Genomic DNA, 20,000 nt, shown 5'->3' with positions numbered 1-20,000 from the left:
GTGTATCAGTGTGTGTGTGTGTATCAGTGTGTGTGTGTGTGTGTCTCTGTGTGTATCAGTGTGTGTGTGTGTATCAGTGTGTGTGTGTGTGTGTGTGTGTGAGACTCACCAGTGGTGGAGGAGATGTTGACGTCGATGCTGATCTCGGGGATGGCTCCTCCTCTGAGAGCTGCTACACAGGTGTAGGTGCCGAAGTCGGTGAACTTGAGGTCGATGATGTCCAGGTTGGTGGTTCCGGGCGAGATGTCGGGGTCAGTCTGTGTGATGACCATGCGCTCGGAGCTGCGTAACGCCCGGCCGTTCTTCAGCCAGCTGAACTGCAGCTCCTCGGGCGGCGTGGCCTCCACCTGACACGAGATCTTCACCTCGCGGCCGATCTGGATGTTATCGTCGTTGTGGTAGGGGTCCGGAGTGATCCAGAAGCGGCCCTTCTTCAGCGCTGAGCAAACACAGAAACTCAAACATAAAGCACTGCGCAGGACTGACAACTGAACACCCCGCTCTTAAACACGAGTCTGTGCTGTGCCTCACAAGAGCAACCATACATCTGTGCTGTGTTTTACTTTCTTTCAAATTCAATTATAATCATTGATTATTTAATCCAATGAAACCATTGATGCCAATAAAAAAAAAACTTTATTTTTAAGAGTGTAGCTCTTCAAGATTCTCAAATTTACAAAAAAAAAAAAAACGATGGCAGAGGAATAAAACTAAACTAAACAATACAACAATAAACTAACCCTGATTTTTTTTTTAAATAATTAAAATTATTTATTAGTATTTTGTTAATAAAAGCATGTTAGAAAAAATAAAATAAAAAATAAAAATAAAGTTAACCAAATTCAAAAGCAATATAAAATAATAATAATAAGAATTATTATTATTATAATAATAATTATTATTATTAAATTGATAAATTATAAAAACTATTTCAAATTTTTGTTTATTTAACTTGAAGTACTACAATGACTACAACTAAAACTGAAATACAAATTAATGAATACTATATATAATATTTAAAACAATAACTAAAAAAATGATTAATACACAGACAAACAACAACAAAAAATAATAATACAAATGAAAAAAGCACATGAGAAAATTACAATTAAAACTTGGTGTATTGAAATAACTACAAAAAAATAGTAAGAAGAAATCTAAAAAATAATAAAGAATGCACCACTAAATAAATCCTTTAATTTGGAGGTTTGAGTTAAAGTTTACATATTAATTAGTTGCTTTTGTGAGCATCATATATATATACTGTATAATGATACTTTTCCTCTTCTGCTGATGTCATCGAGGCCGAGGGGGAGGGGAAAAATAACCAATTAAGCAATAATAATGCATTCAATTAAATCCTGTCAAAGCCTCACTGCACAGCTCTGTTTCTCGATACAGAAGTTCAGTGTACATTGGTTTTGTTTTTAAGCAGAGTTTCTGAATCTGACATGATGGAAATACAAATGAGCTCCTCATCAAGATGCTCTTCTGGAAAGATAAACGCTTGAATAGATGGTGGCTTGTGGCGTTTCAGATCTCATTCAGCATGCAGACTGTTTACAGCTGAATTTTATCTGTCAAATGAAAGAGCAGTCGGAGCATTTTATCTTCTCCCACACGACATTATCAAGCTAAACTGAGGAGGAGAACCTGAAGAACATGAAGAAATCAGAAACAAAAGACTCAAATCACGGACAGAGATGAGATTAAGAAGAGAAGAGATAAAGTCTCTTCTGCTTAGAAAGGCTGCATGTATTTGAGAAAACAAAGAAACAACAACAACAAATAAACAGTAAAAATTGTGAAATAATATTGCAATTTAAAATATGTTTTCTATGTCAATATATAGTAAATTTTATGGCTGCAACACACTCCAAAAAAAGTTGGTATGTGTTGCAGCTGTCAAAAACCAAATTTGTTCATATTTACCAAATTCATTTTTGTCATTGGTCAGTGAAAACTTTGGAAATATTTTCTTTGTACTTTTATCAATGAAATAAAAGTAAGAAAGAATAAAAAAAAATTGTATTGCATTGTATTGCAACTTCTCTGGAAATGGGGTTGCAAGACCTTTTCGTTAACTCAAATAAACATAAAAACTAAAAAGTGAAACTAAAATATTTTCATTAACTGAAATTATAATAAAAAATATTTTTTTATTAACAAAAATAAAAAATACCGACTGAATTAAAACATTTTTGTTAGCTGAAATCAAACTAAATGAACTGTAATCAAGACAAAAAAAACAACTGGGAAAAATGAAAGTAAGATAATAAAGTAAAATAAGCATTGACCCATCAACATTTTTCTCAGTAAATATATTTCTGAATGTGCTGTTTATTTGAAATTTTCACCGGATGTTGGTAATAACCCGAGTAATATATACATACAAAGAAAAGTAAAAAAAATTAAGTTAAGTGTAATAAAATGGAAAGACCCAGGAAAAAAGTATTGAACACATGAAGAAAGGGAGGTAGAGGAGAGTCAAGACAGCAGCTGAAATCTATCAGTAATAAGAAAGCAATCCTGCCCCTCGTCAGTGGAATTTAACATTACCTGGTTTTGTCCCAACTGATGTCCTATAAAAAGATGTCTCATGACCAACTTGTTCACACTAGAAACATTTCATGATGGGTAAAAGCAAAATGCATGCCACTAGTTTCTCCATACAGCTGTAATTACCAACAGAGGCTTTTGTATGAAGTTGTAAATAAATTTCAGTAAGAAAATACAACTTTTTATATAATAACACGATGCAAGAGTGCTTTGTGTTTACATTTAAAGCAAATCACACTGCAGAGCACTATCCAAGTGTCTCATAGACTCGTGTGACTGTGGAGCGTTTACTAATCACTATAACGTGGATATTTAATATGATTTGAGCTTTGAAAGAGTTCCTCTGGCTGATATCGTCTGCGGTCGTGTGACTGCCCTTGTCATGTGTAACTAGGCCGATCATAACGAGTGTGTGACGGGACAGATGGAGGCTCTACCTGAGCTTTGACTTTACTCAAGGAGACTCACCTGAGGAGGAATCGTTCCCACAGAGATTCAACTGACACACTGACACACACACACACACACACACACACACACACACACACACACACACACACTCACTCAATCACTCAATCACACACACACACACACACACACACACACACACACACACACACACACACACACACACACACACTCACTCAATCACTCAATCACACACACACACACACACACACACACACACACACACACACACACACACACACACACACACACACACACACACACACACTCACTCAATCACACTCTTACACTAACACACACACACTCACTCAATCACACACTCACTCACTCACTCACTCACACACACACACACACACACACACACACACACACACACACAGTGCCGCCGCTCCCTATACGCAGAGTACGCAGTCTGCGTAGGGCACCAACTCGAAGAGGGGGCACCATCCCAGTTGCTAAAAAAAAAAACAAAAAAAACATGCGCCATTCTCCCATCGCTAGCACCTCATGTTTGCGGCTGAATGTCCATAATTGATGGATGGACATCTATGTCAGGGTAAAGGACATCAGCAATCTGGCGCAGAGAAAAGAAAACTAAAGAAAATAAAAATAAAAAACAGGCATAAAGTTGGCTTGACGTTAGATGTTCGACAGTCTCAAATTTCACTTTTCTAACGTCAGTAGTATTTGAGAATGATTTACAGTCATAAAAACATCTGTAATAGTTCATTTAGGTATCAGCTATAATGCACAATTGAATTGAATGTTTGATATTTCTTAAAATAAACTGTAAGACATATGTAAATTATGCTACTTTTTCACATGGACTCAAACGCAAATTTGAAGCTCAATAGCATTTGAGGAGAAAGACTTGTAGTCATCAAACAATTGTAATGTGTTCATTTATTTTTTGTGTCAGCTTTTGGATTTTTGACATGTGACAAAAATACAAAATAAACAATTTATGTACATGTTATTACAAATGCCTGCAAAGGGAGCCAGATGCCATGTAATTGCTGCTGTTACACTTACAGGACAATCAAATCCTTGTTTAGGCTACTGACCAAACATTTAATTGAAATAGTCACTTAATCTTTCATTTTTGGCCACCTTTTTGCTATAGATGACACAGCCTTTATAATTTCTTCAACAAAAAACGTGCATATCACAACCTTTACAAAAGTAAACTATGGTTTTATCATAGTAAAACTGCTTAATTTTCTTTTGCATGATTTCTTAATGCTTGAGACTATAAAATAAATTAATCATAATAAAGTTATAGCCATAGGTAAGTGTCGAGAGCTACAATTGTAATTTGTAAATAATACAATTTATTAATTTACTTTTTTATTTGATTAAAGTTCTATTTTCACCCCTATAGTAGGTGTTTTTTCCATCATCATATTTGAGGAAGGGGGGCACAAAAATACAATACTGCTTAGGGCACCCATTTGGCCAGCAGCGGCCCTGCACACACACACACAATCACTCAATCACTCACTCACTCACTCACTCACTCACTCACTCACTCACTCACTCACTCACTCACACACTCACTCACTCACTCACTCACACACTCACTCACTCACACTCTTACACTAACACACACACACACACACACACACACACACTCACTCACTCACTCTCACTCACACACTCACTCACACACTCACACACGCACACAAAGAGCACTGCGTTGGCCAAATGCTGTAAAATGACCCACTTTTGGAAAGCAGAGTGGATCCTTTAATCCAGAGCAGGATCATGATGGAGGGCCGCTGGTGTGCCAAAAGCATGCTGGGATACTGGAGGAATAGGCCAAAGCGTAAGCCATGGCTGTCTGTGGAGTAAAGCCTCCATCTGCTGAACACAGACGCGACCCGACGAGGGCTTCTCAAGGACTAGATTGACAAACTAACACACGTGTGTCTGTGTGTCCACTCATTAGGGAGCGACTCTGAGGACTGACTGATGAGTGTTCACAGCCAGAAACCACAAACATTTACAGCCAAAATTACTCTGTTATCAGCTACTGTTTCCTAAGCATTGGGGATGTATATATGATGTATATATAATGGGAAATCGATAAAAAAAAAAGAAGATTAATGTCACTGTACAAGAACAAGCAACTAAACAAAAAACAGGATTGATTTTCTCTGCACAAAATACAATTATATTTATTTTATTCTCCTAAAAATATAGCCTGATTTGTCACATTCTACTAAAAACTTTTTTTATATAATTATATAAAATAATAGTTATTTATTTTTACAAATTCTTATGAAAACTATATTTGTAATGATATAGAAATTATTCATATCATAATCATTAATGGTCATAAAAACGTGCTTCATTTTATTTGCAAAAAATTATTATTTTTTATTTTTTTTGCATGATTGATATGAACTAAACATTTCTCTCTACTGTATTTTTAAGTAAACATTATACATTCATTTATACATTATATTTTATTAGTTTTATTTGTTAACATATTTATTTATGCATGAAAGTAATGAGAATATAGCAAGAAAATGTTTAATTTTCATGAAACTAAATGGCAATAAGAAAAAAAATATATATATATATATATTGTGTGGTCCTTAAAATAGGCTTCATTTTCTTTGCACAAAATATGATTTTTTTTTCTTATCAATTTTGGGTGAAATATTGTCTGAGAATATCTTTAGGCCATGTTTCATGAGAGTCACCCAAATGACTTCATTGTACGGGTGCCTAATAATAATTTCGGCTGTAATGTGCCAAAAGCCAAAAGCAAAGATATATGCAATTTAATTTATTACATTTTTTTATTATTATTTATTTATTTTTTTTCAAATTAGACTTCCATTTATTTGAACTGACATATAAAAGATAATTCATGATAGCTTATTATTTCTGGTGATTTTGGGGTGTCCTGAGAGTCTGACAGTAATGTCTCTGTAACAATGATTCGCTGTAATGGAGATGAATCTGATCGACATTCACATGCTAACAGACCGAAAGAGCCTCGAGGAACAGCACCAGCTGCACAATTCACAGCAGAAGCCATTAAACATCTCTCCTGAACATCAGACACACAGACGGACAACTGAACAACTGAACAGCATGTCATCTGCTGCTAGTAAAAGATCAATGTCATCAATGGAGGTTTTGTTTATTTGATTGATTCATTGAAACAAAAGACAAATGATTTGAAAATAAATCATATAGAATGATTTGCAAAATGCTTTAAGTGATTAAATGTGCATGATTCCCAAATGAATCATTAGCAACGTGCGTGATTCACTGACACGAACCAGCTGAAGAACGATTCCCAAATGAATCATTAGCGATGTGCGTGATTCACTGACACGAACTGACTAAAGAACGATTCCCAAATGAATCATTAGCAATGTGCGTGATTCACTGACACGGACTGACTAAAGAACGATTCCAAAATGAATGATTAGCGATGTGCGTGATTCACTGCACGGACTGACTAAAGAACGATTCCCAAATGAATCATTAGCGATGTGCGTGATTCACTGACACGGACTGACTAAAGAACGATTCCCAAATGAATCATTAGCGATGTGCGTGATTCACTGACACGGACTGACTAAATAACGATTCCAAAATGAATGATTAGCAATGTGCGTGATTCACTGACATGGACTGACTAAAGAACGATTCCAAAATGAATGATTAGCAATGTGTGTTATTCACTGACACGGACTGACTAAAGAACGATTCCAAAATGAATGATTAGCAATGTGCGTGATTCACTGACACGGACTGACTAAAGAACGATTCCAAAATGAATGATTAGCAATGTGCGTGATTCACTGAAACGGACTGACTAAAGAACGATTCCAAAATGAATGATTAGCAATGTGCGTGATTCACTGACACGGACTGACTAAAGAACGATTCCAAAATGAATGATTAGCAATGTGTGTGATTCACTGAAACGGACTGACTAAAGAACGATTCCAAAATGAATGATTAGCAATGTGTGTGATTCACTGACACGGACTGACTAAAGAACAATTCCAAAATGAATGATTAGCGATGTATGTTATTCACTGACACGGACTGACTAAAGAACGATTCCAAAATGAATGATTAGCGATGTATGTTATTCACTGACACGGACTGACTAAAGAACGATTCCAAAATGAATGATTAGCAATGTGTGTTATTCACTGACACGGACTGACTAAAGAACGATTCCAAAATGAATGATTAGCAATGTGCGTGATTCACTGACACGGACTGACTAAAGAACGATTCCAAAATGAATGATTAGCAATGTGTGTGATTCACTGAAACGGACTGACTAAAGAATGATTCCAAAATGAATGATTAGCAATGTGCGTGATTCACTGACACGGACTGACTAAAGAACGATTCCAAAATGAATGATTAGCAATGTATGTTATTCACTGACACGGAGTGACTAAAGAACGATTCCAAAATGAATGATTAGCAATGTGTGTGATTCACTGACACGGACTGACTGAAGAACGATTCCAAAATGAATGATTAGCAATGTGTGTTATTCACTGACACGGACTGACTAAAGAACGATTCCAAAATGAATGGTTATCAATGTGTGTGATTCACTGACACGGACTGACTAAAGAACGATTCCAAAATGAATGATTAGCAATGTGTGTGATTCACTGACACGGACTGACTGAAGAACGATTCCAAAATGAATGATTAGCAATGTGCGTGATTCACTGACACGGACTGACTAAAGAATGATTCCAAAATGAATGATTAGCAATGTATGTTATTCACTGACACGAACTGACTAAAGAACGATTCCAAAATGAATGATTAGCAATGTGTGTGATTCACTGACACGGACTGACTAAAGAACGATTCCAAAATGAATGATTAGCAATGTGTGTGATTCACTGAAACGGACTGACTAAAGAACGATTCCAAAATGAATGATTAGCAATGTGTGTGATTCACTGACACGGACTGACTAAAGAACGATTCCAAAATGAATGATTAGCAATGTGCGTGATTCACTGACACGAACTGACTAAAGAACGATTCCAAAATGAATGATTAGTAATGTGTGTGATTCACTGACACGGACTGACTAAAGAACGATTCCAAAATGAATGATTAGCAATGTGTGTTATTCACTGAAACGGACTGACTAAAGAACGATTCCAAAATGAATGATTAGCAATGTGTGTGATTCACTGACACGGACTGACTAAAGAACGATTCCAAAATGAATGATTAGCAATGTGTGTGATTCACTGACACGGACTGACTAAAGAACGATTCCAAAATGAATGATTAGCAATGTGTGTGATTCACTGACACGGACTGACTAAAGAACGATTCCAAAATGAATGATTAGCAATGTGTGTGATTCACTGACACGGACTGACTAAAGAACGATTCCAAAATGAATGATTAGCAATGTGTGTGATTCACTGACACGGACTGACTAAAGAACGATTTCAAAATGAATGATTAGCAATGTGTGTGATTCACTGAAACGGACTGACTAAAGAACGATTCCAAAATGAATGATTAGCAATGTGTGTGATTCACTGACACGGACTGACTAAAGAACGATTCCAAAATGAATGATTAGCAATGTGTGTGATTCACTGACACGGACTGACTAAAGAACGATTCCAAAATGAATGATTAGCAATGTGTGTGATTCACTGACACGGACTGACTAAAGAACGATTCCAAAATGAATGATTAGCAATGTGCGTGATTCACTGACACGGACTGACTAAAGAACGATTCCAAAATGAATGATTAGCAATGTGTGTGATTCACTGACACGGACTGACTAAAGAACGATTCCAAAATGAATGATTAGCAATGTATGTTATTCACTGACACGAACTGACTAAAGAACGATTCCAAAATGAATGATTAGCAATGTGCGTGATTCACTGACACGAACTGACTAAAGAACGATTCCAAAATGAATGATTAGCAATGTGTGTGATTCACTGACACGGACTGACTAAAGAACGATTCCAAAATGAATGATTAGCAATGTGTGTGATTCACTGATACGGACTGACTGAAGAACGATTCCAAAATGAATGATTAGCAATGTGTGTGATTCACTGCACGGACTGACTAAAGAACGATTCCAAAATGAATGATTAGCAATGTGCGTGATTCACTGACACGAACTGACTAAAGAACGATTCCAAAATGAATGATTAGCAATGTGTGTGATTCACTGACACGGACTGACTGAAGAACGATTCCAAAATGAATGATTAGCAATGTGTGTGATTCACTGACACGTACTGACTAAAGAACGATTCCAAAATGAATGATTAGCAATGTGTGTGATTCACTGACACGGACCGGGTGCAGGCTGATGGGCAGCTGTAGTGTAAAGCGGAGCAGACCTCGTACGATGATGGTGGTGGATTTCTTGGCCGGGTTTCCGACGTTGTTGCTGGCGATGCAGCTGTAGACGCCGGCGTCCTCAGAGGCGATGGCAGGAATCGTCAGGACCCCTTCCTTCACCAGGCTCTTCTCCGGCAGAGATCCAGAGCCGCTGGTCCAGGCCAGACTCGGAGCCGGCTCTCCTCCGGTGCTGATGCAGACCAAAGACACCGTCTGACCCGGATTCACCACGATTGGATCCTCCACCAGCAGCTTGATGGAGGCGGGAGCTGAGAAACACAGCAACATCTCAGGACTTTTGTTTTCAAAGTGCAGGGTTATTATTACTAATTAAAACTACAATTAAAAAAAAAAAAAAAAATTGTTAATTTTAAATAAATAACACAATTTAGTTAAATAAACTACAATATACATACATTAATAAAAACGGATAAAAATGGAAAAAATAAAAAAAACTTTTACAAAAAAATAAAAGTGAAAAGAGAAAATATTAAATAAAATCCAATTAAAAACATTAAGAGAAATTGAAATTTGTTATTAAAACTACTGAAATTGTTTTCTTTAACTGCAATAAAGCAATATAAAATAAAAGATGAAAAATAAATAAATAAACAAGTTATTTCAGCTACTTGCCAAGAGAATATTTCTCTGTTTAGTTTGGTTTAATTTGAAGTACTAAAATAAATAAAACTAAGTAAACTAAAACTAATAAATAAAATTTATATAGACATTAAATAATATATAATAAAAATGAGAAAACACACAACAAATTTACTAAAACTTTAACTAAAATTAAAGTGAAAACATAATTTAAAAACTGTTAAAAATTGTTTTAAAAATCTCTTTAAGAGCCTCACCTGTTTTATTGGTGAGTCTGAAGAAATAAAAATAAAATAAAATAAAAAACAGACTCTTTAAGAGCATCACCAGTTTTGTTGGTGAGTCTGAAGACGACTCTGCGGTCGGCGATGCCGCACACATTCCTGACGGAGGCGATGCAGCTGTAGTTGGCATAGTCCTTGGGTCTCAGGTTCTTCAGCTTCAAGATCTTGGTTTCCCCCTGGAGCTCAGAGCGACAGACAAAAAGACGTGTGCAAATGTGTGCTCCACAACACATACATACTGCAGAAGAATAACACCTTACACACACACACGTCCTGTTAAACCATTCTCACTGAATGCACTTTACACAACATCTGCATGAACAATATCTGATGAAAACAACAACAGCTGCTTAGTAACCTTAATCTAGTCATTTTATTTGTTCGCATTTGCTACATGAGTCTTTAACTTCTTTGAAAACATTAAACCCTAGATGTGACCAGACGAGACATTTTGCTGTTTTGCATTTTTTAAATATTAGGCAAAATAATAAAAACATTTAGAAATATATAAATAAATAAAAAACATTGTTTCCAAATAGATAGTTGAGATTGGTTACAAAAAAAAGTTTTTGTCCCCTTAAATCAATTTAAATACTGTATATTAATAATATAATATATTTTATGAGATTTGTATTATATATTTCATAAATATTATGTTAATATTACATATAATGTTATATGTATGCATATGTAATTTCCATGCATCTGGATTACAGATTTTTTTTTTAACTATTAAACTTAATGTGATTATGCAAATTTGGAAGTTGTGCATCAAAGAATCAGCTCAGATTTCAGTAATTCGATAAAAATAAAAATGTTCATTATCTTAGCAACATTTATCACTTTAATTTAGTTTAATTTGTGTACTAATAACAAAAAAATACAACTGAAATAAAGTATAAATAAAATTTTAATAAAATTTAATACAAGGTTTATTGTTTGAAAGCAAAAATAAAATAAAATAAATAAACTAAATAAACAAATTAACAAAATGTAAATAAATAAAATTATACAGTACACATATAATTATTAAATTATTGGTTTATATATTTCATTTTATGAAATAATGAGAGAATATATTTATTCTCTTTTTATTAGAATAATAATAACAAATAATATTATAAATATTCTTGAAATTATTATTTTACAACAATAATTTCAATTGATATTTTTGTTTTGATTTCTATATCACATCATAAATTTAATTTAGACTACTACTAATAATTATTATTTTAATTAACTAAATATTTCAGAGTACTTTGTCATTTTTAACTTTTGATTAAATAATAATAAAAACTGCAATTAGATTTTGTTTCCCCAATATCTTCTGCCTATTTTTAATTAAATAATGCATTCTTCAGAAATATAATATTTTGTGATATTTCTCATATTCTGAAATAAAATAAACTTTAAGTGAAAAAAAAAACAAACATTTCAGTTCATCTAGTCGCCAACATACAACAATACATGGTATGGGTCAAAATTATACATTTCTCTTTTATGCCAAAAATCATGAGGATATTAAGTAAAGATCATGTTCCATGAAGATATTTAGTAAATCTCCTACTGTAAATATATAAAAACTTAATGTTTGATTAGTAATATGCATTGCTAAGAACTTCATCTGAACAACTTTAAAGATGATTTTCTCAATATTTAGATTTGTTTGCTCCCTCAGATTCCAGATTTTCTAATAGTTGTATCTCAGACAGATATTGTCCTCCGAACAAACCAAACATCACTGGAGAGATCATTTATTCAGCTTTCTCAAAATGTCGACCCTTCTGATTGGTTTTGTGGTGCAGGGTCACAAATATCCAAAATCAACTCAGAACACCTTTTCAGCCAGTTTGTGACACCCCGGTGTTATTTGCACAGGTAAAAATCACAGAAACACCTGGTTCTGCTCATAGCGTGACATCTCAATAAGCGCTGTGAGACGAGACAAACACATGCTAAAGAGAAAGACACGCAGCTATAGCTGTTCTCCTGACATCTACAGCCAAAATAACACACGCTAGCAATGCGCTTCTGTGAAACAGCAGCTGACGTTTAGCCACAAAACCAATGAGAAAGGCTTGAGACGCGGCGATCTGAGGCGCTCTGTGGGGAAGAGAGCAGACAGCTACACGCGACGACGTGCTAATTACTAGCATCACCGCATGCTGAGTTTAAAATGACGATGAAAAACAGTAAAACCAGCCTGCTAACAGTCCTCATGTACTGAACTACCACAGAGAATGAGCGCTACACGCTGATGAAGCTAATTAAACTGATTTAGTCCAGCTAGACAGAAATATTACAACTAATAGTTTATTTTTTACTTCAACCAAAAATGTACCAGAAAGTACTACAGTATTACCATGCTTTTAGATTTTTTACAGTCTCTTCTGAAGTCTTTTCTGCTCACAATGGCTGGGTTTGTTTGATAAAAAAAAAAATACAGTAAAATCAGTGAGCTATAACAACTGAATCCTGTTTCCATCACAGAAAAGGATCATTTAAAAGTAATTGCGAGCTCATATCTTTCAATTCCAAGAAAAATGTCAGAATTGTGAGAAATTAAATTGCAATTCTAAGAAAAAAATAATTAATTACAAGAAAAATTTACAATTATTTAATAAAAACAGATTTGCTGTATGTAAACTCAGAATTGCAAAAAAATATTGACTTTTAATTTTAAGAAAATGTCAGAAATGTGAAAAATAAAATTGCAATTTTAAGTAATAAAAAAGGAAAGGTTGGGAGTTTTTAACTCAAAATTGAGGAAAATATACTTGCAATGCTATTTTTTTTTAATTGTGAGAAATAAAATTTAAATCCTAAGAAAAATGTTAGAATTGCAAGAAATATATTTCTAATCCTAAGAAAATGTTAGAATTAAGAGAAATACTATTTTAATTTGAAGAAAGACTTTAAATAAACTTGCAATTAAAAAAATTGAATATCTATGAATTTATGAGAAATAAACTTGCCATTTTAAGAAAAACTCAAAATCGATTGACAAAATCGAAAATAAAATGTCAATTCTAAGAAAAAACTAGCAATTTTAAGAAAACTTTAAGGAGATTAAACTTTGTGGATATGCAATTGCAATAAATTGAATTGTAATTTATTGTAATTTTTTTCAAGGCATATTTGCTCAAATAAAAATATTTCTGTGGTATAGAAGTGTATTATAATGTGCATATATTACTTTAATTAATTTAGCAGATATATTAGCAACATGCTAGTATCTGACAACACAGTATTACAGCAGTATCTAGAGCAAGGGTTAGATTCTTACCTGGGTAAAGAAGGGCTCGTAGATCTCCACACCTTTATCAGAGCCTTGCGAGAGAACGTCTCGTCCGCGGTGCCAGCTGTAGCGGATGGGAGGGTTGGAGTTAGCCACACAGCGCAGAAACACCGTCCGCTCGTAGTAGAACTGCTCTTTAGCTTCACCGATACTCTGATGAACCGTCACCACAGGCTCGTCCAGATCTGACCAGACGAAAACACAACACACGCTCACACAACTCACCGCAGAACACAGAGAGTCATGTACCTTCATCTGAAAACAACTTTTCTAAATACAGAAATAAAAAGGGAGAAAGAGGGAGAAGTAGAGGATCTTTCATACTTTTTCATCCACATGTAACGATTCCACATCACAAACAAATTCCTCCTAAAACTAAATCTACACTTGAAATTCATCGTGTCTAAAAGAAAAGGATTAGATGCTAGCATCTTCATGTGTTAGAAGTGCAATAAATGAAGCATTTAAAATGTATGCATTTAAGGTTTAAACATGCGATTCTCAGAATTGCGATATACACTCAGAATTGCAAGATTTAAATGTGCAATTCTACAAAAAAAAAATTGTGAGACACAGGATAAAATAGCGAGATTTCAACTTGTAATTCTACTAAAAAGGTCAGAATGGCAATATATAAACTCAGAATTATGAAATTTTAACATGCAATTCTAATAAAAAAATCAGAATTGCGAGATGCATACACAGAATATATAATAATAATAATAATAAAAATAGAACCAACTACATTATTAATATTTTTTGTTCCATATTAAGGTAACGACACATTGGAAGCACCATATTACACTATTTCACACACACAAAAAAAACCATTCGTTAACTCACTGATATCTCTGTGAGATATAGGCCAACAAGAGATTTACTGTAACTCTATTTGTCACACTTCTGTGTTCGTTAATATGAAATCTCAGTTGTTAATTGGTCTAACCCATATTTTGAAGGCCACAAGGGCAAGAAAGTAAATATAAACATGTTTCATCACTGAAATGTTTTTAATGCACTGAGCTCTTTATTGTTTGCACTTGTATCAATAAAAAAAAATTGCTAGTATCTCGGTATGGAATCCTTTTCACAGTGATTGAATTTCAAGTAACTTTTGCCATTAAACCCCTTATAAAAGATGCAAACTATTTATTTTCTGGGACTCTGTTTGAGTAGCACCAGAAGATAGAGATTTACTCGCTGTCACGATGACAGACACAGAGAGAGTGAAATACTGCGATTGACTAAATCACTCAACGCCTTCTCCAGCTTTTCCCAGACCAGAACCAACATCATTTCAGGTGCTGCCAGCTTCTTTCTATTTATACTTTCCTCTGGAGGACAGATTGACGTTCCTGATCAATGACCTGCAGGACGATCTCTCACACGAGGGACACAAACCTTCACAATGGACCAGCGCTGTCCTCCAGCTACACACTTATTACAGCATCAGCTCTGCGAAACATACTCCAAACATTATTATAGGTTTATTTAGGTAAAATATGTTTTATGGTGCACGTTTTTATTAATTGTGCATTTATTTGATTGATTATATTTGACATTTTCATTCAGAAATTGCTTGTAAATTAAAAAACAAAAAGAACAATAAAATAAAAAAGCAAAGAAATGGCAGGTTACATTAAATGTAATGTGATATTTTGAAGTAGAGAGTAGATAACTTTTTTTCTTTTCTTTTCTTCTCTTTTCTTTTATAAAATGTATTCCAAAATCCTGTTTATTAACAATATAAACCTTTTTTTATGCATTTAGCAGGCGCTTTTATCCAAAGCGACATACAGTGCATTCAGGCTAACATTTTTTACTTAACATTCCTGGGAATCGAACCCACAACCTTTTGCGCTACTAGTGCAATGCTTTACCACTGAGCCACAGGGAAAAAAAAATCACAAATAAGAAATGGAAAGTAATGCATTGAATTAAATGTGAAATGTTGAAGTATAAATACTACTTTTCTAAAGAAAATTTGTAATTTACTTTACAGTGTGTGTGTATTATCTATATTAAGGTGTAAAAAAAACAAAACAATAATTGTGAGCAGCTGGGATCATTTAATGATAATTTATGAGCTTTTATAAACATTCTCAGGAGATTTCTGAGATGCAGTTTCTTGAATTAATGATTCTCCCTCCAGAGGAATCCTGCGTTTGACGAAGCCATGAATTGGACAGATTTATTGCTTTCTCAAGCGTGTCGCCTCAAGCTCTTATTGTAAATCTGATGTTATTTCACTTGCTAATTCTCACATCCTGCTAATAATACGTTAAAGACAGATGCATTTGCATAACTGGGCGAGACAGGCGGTGTTAAATATGATAAATTCATCATGAACTCTACAATGTTTGACCGGTGAACACGAGAGACTCTGGATCTGAATCAAAAGTGATAAGCGCTGACCTTCTCCAGGCCATAACAACGCTAATAACATCCTCTACTTACACCACTAAGAAATACAGCAAATGTTTATCAGCGAAGACACTTTAATTCAGCGTCTCCTCTCACTTTGAGATGCAAAAGTAATCAGCGAGTGGACACTGCCACATTGAATGCTGATTCCTCACTTTCATTAAGACGTGTTCTGCCCCGCAGGCCTTTAATCAAAATCCAGAGGCGGTCAATACTTCATCCAGGATCCTTTATCACAGGAGCAATTACCTTAGCGAAGACGGCTATGCGCACACTACGAAACGATTGAGTCGGGCCGTTCTGGTGGAGAAGATTGCTCTAAATAAATACTCTGATTCATTACACCGCTGCGGCACCCATTCAGAGCTCATCTGCCATCTTTGCTTCGTTTGGGACTGGCCTGAGTGATTATGCAACTGCATTTAGAGATATCTGCAGAACTTGCAAAGTGAACCATGTTTGGTTTTTGGCTGAAATTTGTGCAGTTTTAGCCAAATTGAGATCCTCATATCTCTGGAAATGAATCACACAAGGCTTTGAAAAAGAAATGTTTGTTATGAATCCAAATCTAAACAGATATGAAGATATCTGCAGTACTTCTTGAGTTACAAGCATGCAAACTTTGGGAAAATAATACTTTGACACTCAATGTGTTATATTACATGCAGTTGTTTTATTAGAAGGAAACAAGATGCATTTTAATTTCAACATTATTTGTTCCTCAGACGCTCTTCTTTAAAAGGAAAAAGAATAAGCTGCATGTAAAGTGATCCACATTTGGTTTTGAGCACTGAAAATGGGAAAAAATTCAACAATTTAGACACATTGGGATCCCCATTTCTCTAGAAAATAAATTATACAGGGCCTTAAAAATGAACATAGCAAAATAAATGTTTGTTAAGAACCAGAATATAAAAGGAAATTGAGATATGTTTAATAAGTCTTAAGTTACTGGCATACAAACTTTGTTCAAATATATTTTTGGTACTCAAACATATATGTTCAACGCAACTGTTTCAATAAATAGAAACTAGTTTCAACATCATTTGTTCTGAAGACATCCCTCTTTAAAAGAAAAAAAGTATCTTTATGCAAAGAGATCCACATTTGGTTTCTGAGCACTGAAAATAGGAAAAATGCAGATGAGATCCCAATATCACTGAAATTGATCCATAAAAATGAAGACACCAAAAGAGACTTTGGGAAAAGATTCAGAAATCTACTATACATCTATGAAAACGTATTTTCTTCTAGTTGCCAAAGCAGCTTTTCTCATTTTGATTTGGTTCAACTTGACATGATAACCAAAAAACAAATAAAAATGTATAAAACAATAAAGACACAAAAAACTAATTCAAAATATTACTATGAAACATATTTCCTTCTAGATTACTGTAAAATACTGCTGAGATACTATTAAAGATATTGTCTCATAATGGTACTAAAGGAGCTCTGATTAAAATACTTCTGCACTAAGATGTGTGATTTTTGTTATGTGTTCAGTGATAATGTTGGCGGGGAAATGAAAGCCAACAAGGCATCAGGATCAGTTCTTATTGAGTTTAATCTATGTTAAAACTAAAAACCTCTCAGAATGATGCGGATCAAGCAGCGTGACTTTAATAAGCCTGCGGAGGATCAGAATGGAGCTGTGCTTCTCTGTCAGATGCTTCACGACACTCACGGCTCACACTAAAAAATCTATAGCCGTCATTACAGAACAAACACCATCAGATCTGAGCATCAGTGTGCTGCGATGAATCCACCCGACCGGACGACGCTAATCAGTGTCCGGACTGATTTACACGCCTCACAAGAGACATTTGCATGGGGCTTTCTGTGTAAAAATAGTCACTTTGAGGGGAACGATCCGTGATTAAATTCCTTAGAAACTGAACTATCAATGAGACATGCTGATGTGCATGTCAAATTTTCTAAAGAGAATAGGTAGGAAAAAGTATATTAATAAAATCTTCAGCAATCTTTGCTGCATTATATACAGATGGTGACCATTCAAAAATGGGAAAATGCACTTTTCAAGTTTTTATTTCAAGGTTTGCATGTCTGTAACTCACAAAGTATTAAAGATATCTTAGTATGCTTTTATATTCTGGTTCTTAATACACTTTTACTTTGTTATCTTAAAGTTTAAGGCCCCGCATGATTCATTTCCAGAGATATGGGGATCTCAATGTGGCTCCGTGTTGCAATTTTCCTATTTTCAACAGTTGAAAATCAATTTGTGAGTGACTTTGCATATAGCTGATCCATTTGTCTATTAAAGATATACCTTTCTGAGTATCAAAATATTGTTTTTCTAAAGTTTTAAATTTACTTTTCTTTTGCCGTCTTCATTTTTGCGCCCCTGTATAGTTCAGTTCCAGAGATATGTGTCTCTCAATGTGGCTCTGTGGGGAAATCGTTCAGTTGCACACCTTTTCAATGGTCAAAAACTAAACGTGAGTCATTTTGCATACAGCTGATACTTTGTTCTTTAAAAGAGGAATGTCTGAAGAAAAAACAATGGTAAAACTACAAATTGTATCTTGTTTTTCTCTGTCAAAATAATTGCATGGAATACACCTCTCATTAGTCGGTTCTTGAAGATGCTGGGATTGAGTTGAGCAGGTCACTTTTACAGTTAATGTAAAAGTCTGTGAAAGTGTTTTTGTGCCTCTTTTGGATGAACAATCATCCATGGTTTTGTTGGAAAACATCAATGCCTTGGATTATTGATTTAGTTTTTTTTAGCACTTTTAGAAGACCGAGAGCAAGACATTACCAAAAGACTTACTTACTTTATTGGGATCTCAATGCAGCAAATTGTTGAATTTTTCTCATTTTCAGTGGTCAAAAACCAAATTTGAGTAATTTTGCATACAGAGGCATAATGGATAAATAATAGAAGAAACTAGAAATGTATTAAATAAATGCAGCCTTGGTGTTAAAAAAATAAAAAAATAAAAAATTCTGACGCCGAACTACATAAATCAGTCAAGCTTCGCAGTAATTGCACAACATCAAAAAGGCCACGCTGGAGCGAAAGGCTGATGGTAGTGGGCAGATCTTTGTTTGAAATTCATGATAATCTTAACCCAGAGCACACATTTACATATTCATCCCTGTTTGCTCGCAGTGCCCACTTTATATTTATGAATAAATAACAAACTACACACTACAAAAGATGCACCTCGGCAGAAAACACTGAAGAAACACTTATTAACATAAAGAGATAGTTCACTCAAAAATGAAACGTTGCTGTTAATTTACTCACACTCAGTCCATCCAAGATTACTTTTTTTTTCTTCAGTCGAAGAGTAAGGAAGCTGAATCCGTGCTCCAATGTCGGTCAATGGCTACCGTCACTTTGAGAGACAAATAAGCATTTAAGTAATGCAAAATTAATCCCCGTGGCTCCTGATGACATATTAAGGTCTCATAAAGCTTAGATGCTTCAGTCCGATTTAGTCGTTTAAAAGAATGATTCATTATGGATTTCTCTTTGTTCATGTGTAAAGGTGAGTTGATGAAGACTATATATATGCTTTACACATGCAAAACATTCGCATTTTAGATTATTATTGAATGCTTTAATAATGTGATTGTTGAATATACATTACACCATTGCAATGGGTAACACTTTATTATGAGCTGCCTTTGTTACACGTTACATGTACTTACTATTATAATAACAATCAATTCTGCATAATTAGCTACATGCAGCACGATGTATCCAAACATACACATCCCTGCATGCTTGTTTATTAAATATTCTTCATAATTAGTCACACCTACTAAATCAAGCAACAGCATTACAGTTTCTTACAGATGTGAACTAACTAACTAACCATAACTAACTCATCCTGCATCTACAGGAGCTTCATTATATCAGCATAAACATCACTGTTTAATCAACCGCGACTTGGATGGATTTCATCCTAAATCAAAAGGGAAATAGAAAAACAATA

General features: G+C 34.5%; 1 protein-coding gene across 4 annotated transcripts in view; it reads right to left on the bottom strand.

Annotated features, from left to right (window-relative positions):
* The window catches only part of LOC132106368 (MAM domain-containing glycosylphosphatidylinositol anchor protein 2-like), a 121,058-nt gene that overhangs the window by 31,370 nt on the left and 69,688 nt on the right, over positions 1 to 20,000 (bottom strand). For 2 of the 4 annotated variants that reach the window (XM_059511983.1, XM_059511985.1), the window contains exons 4-7: positions 13,597 to 13,793; positions 10,354 to 10,492; positions 9,426 to 9,695; positions 110 to 439 (exon numbers count right to left, since the gene is read on the bottom strand). In XM_059511983.1, the coding sequence (XP_059367966.1) occupies positions 110 to 439; positions 9,426 to 9,695; positions 10,354 to 10,492; positions 13,597 to 13,793 (936 nt within the window). The remainder of the gene's footprint in view (positions 1 to 109; positions 440 to 9,425; positions 9,696 to 10,353; positions 10,493 to 13,596; positions 13,794 to 20,000) is intronic. The other 2 variants (XM_059511984.1, XM_059511986.1) reach the window with 1 other exon arrangement.

Source organism: Carassius carassius, chromosome 27 (assembly GCF_963082965.1).
Source record: "Carassius carassius chromosome 27, fCarCar2.1, whole genome shotgun sequence".
Classification (NCBI taxonomy): Eukaryota; Metazoa; Chordata; class Actinopteri; order Cypriniformes; family Cyprinidae; genus Carassius; species Carassius carassius.
This window is presented reverse-complemented; position numbering and strand designations above follow the sequence as displayed.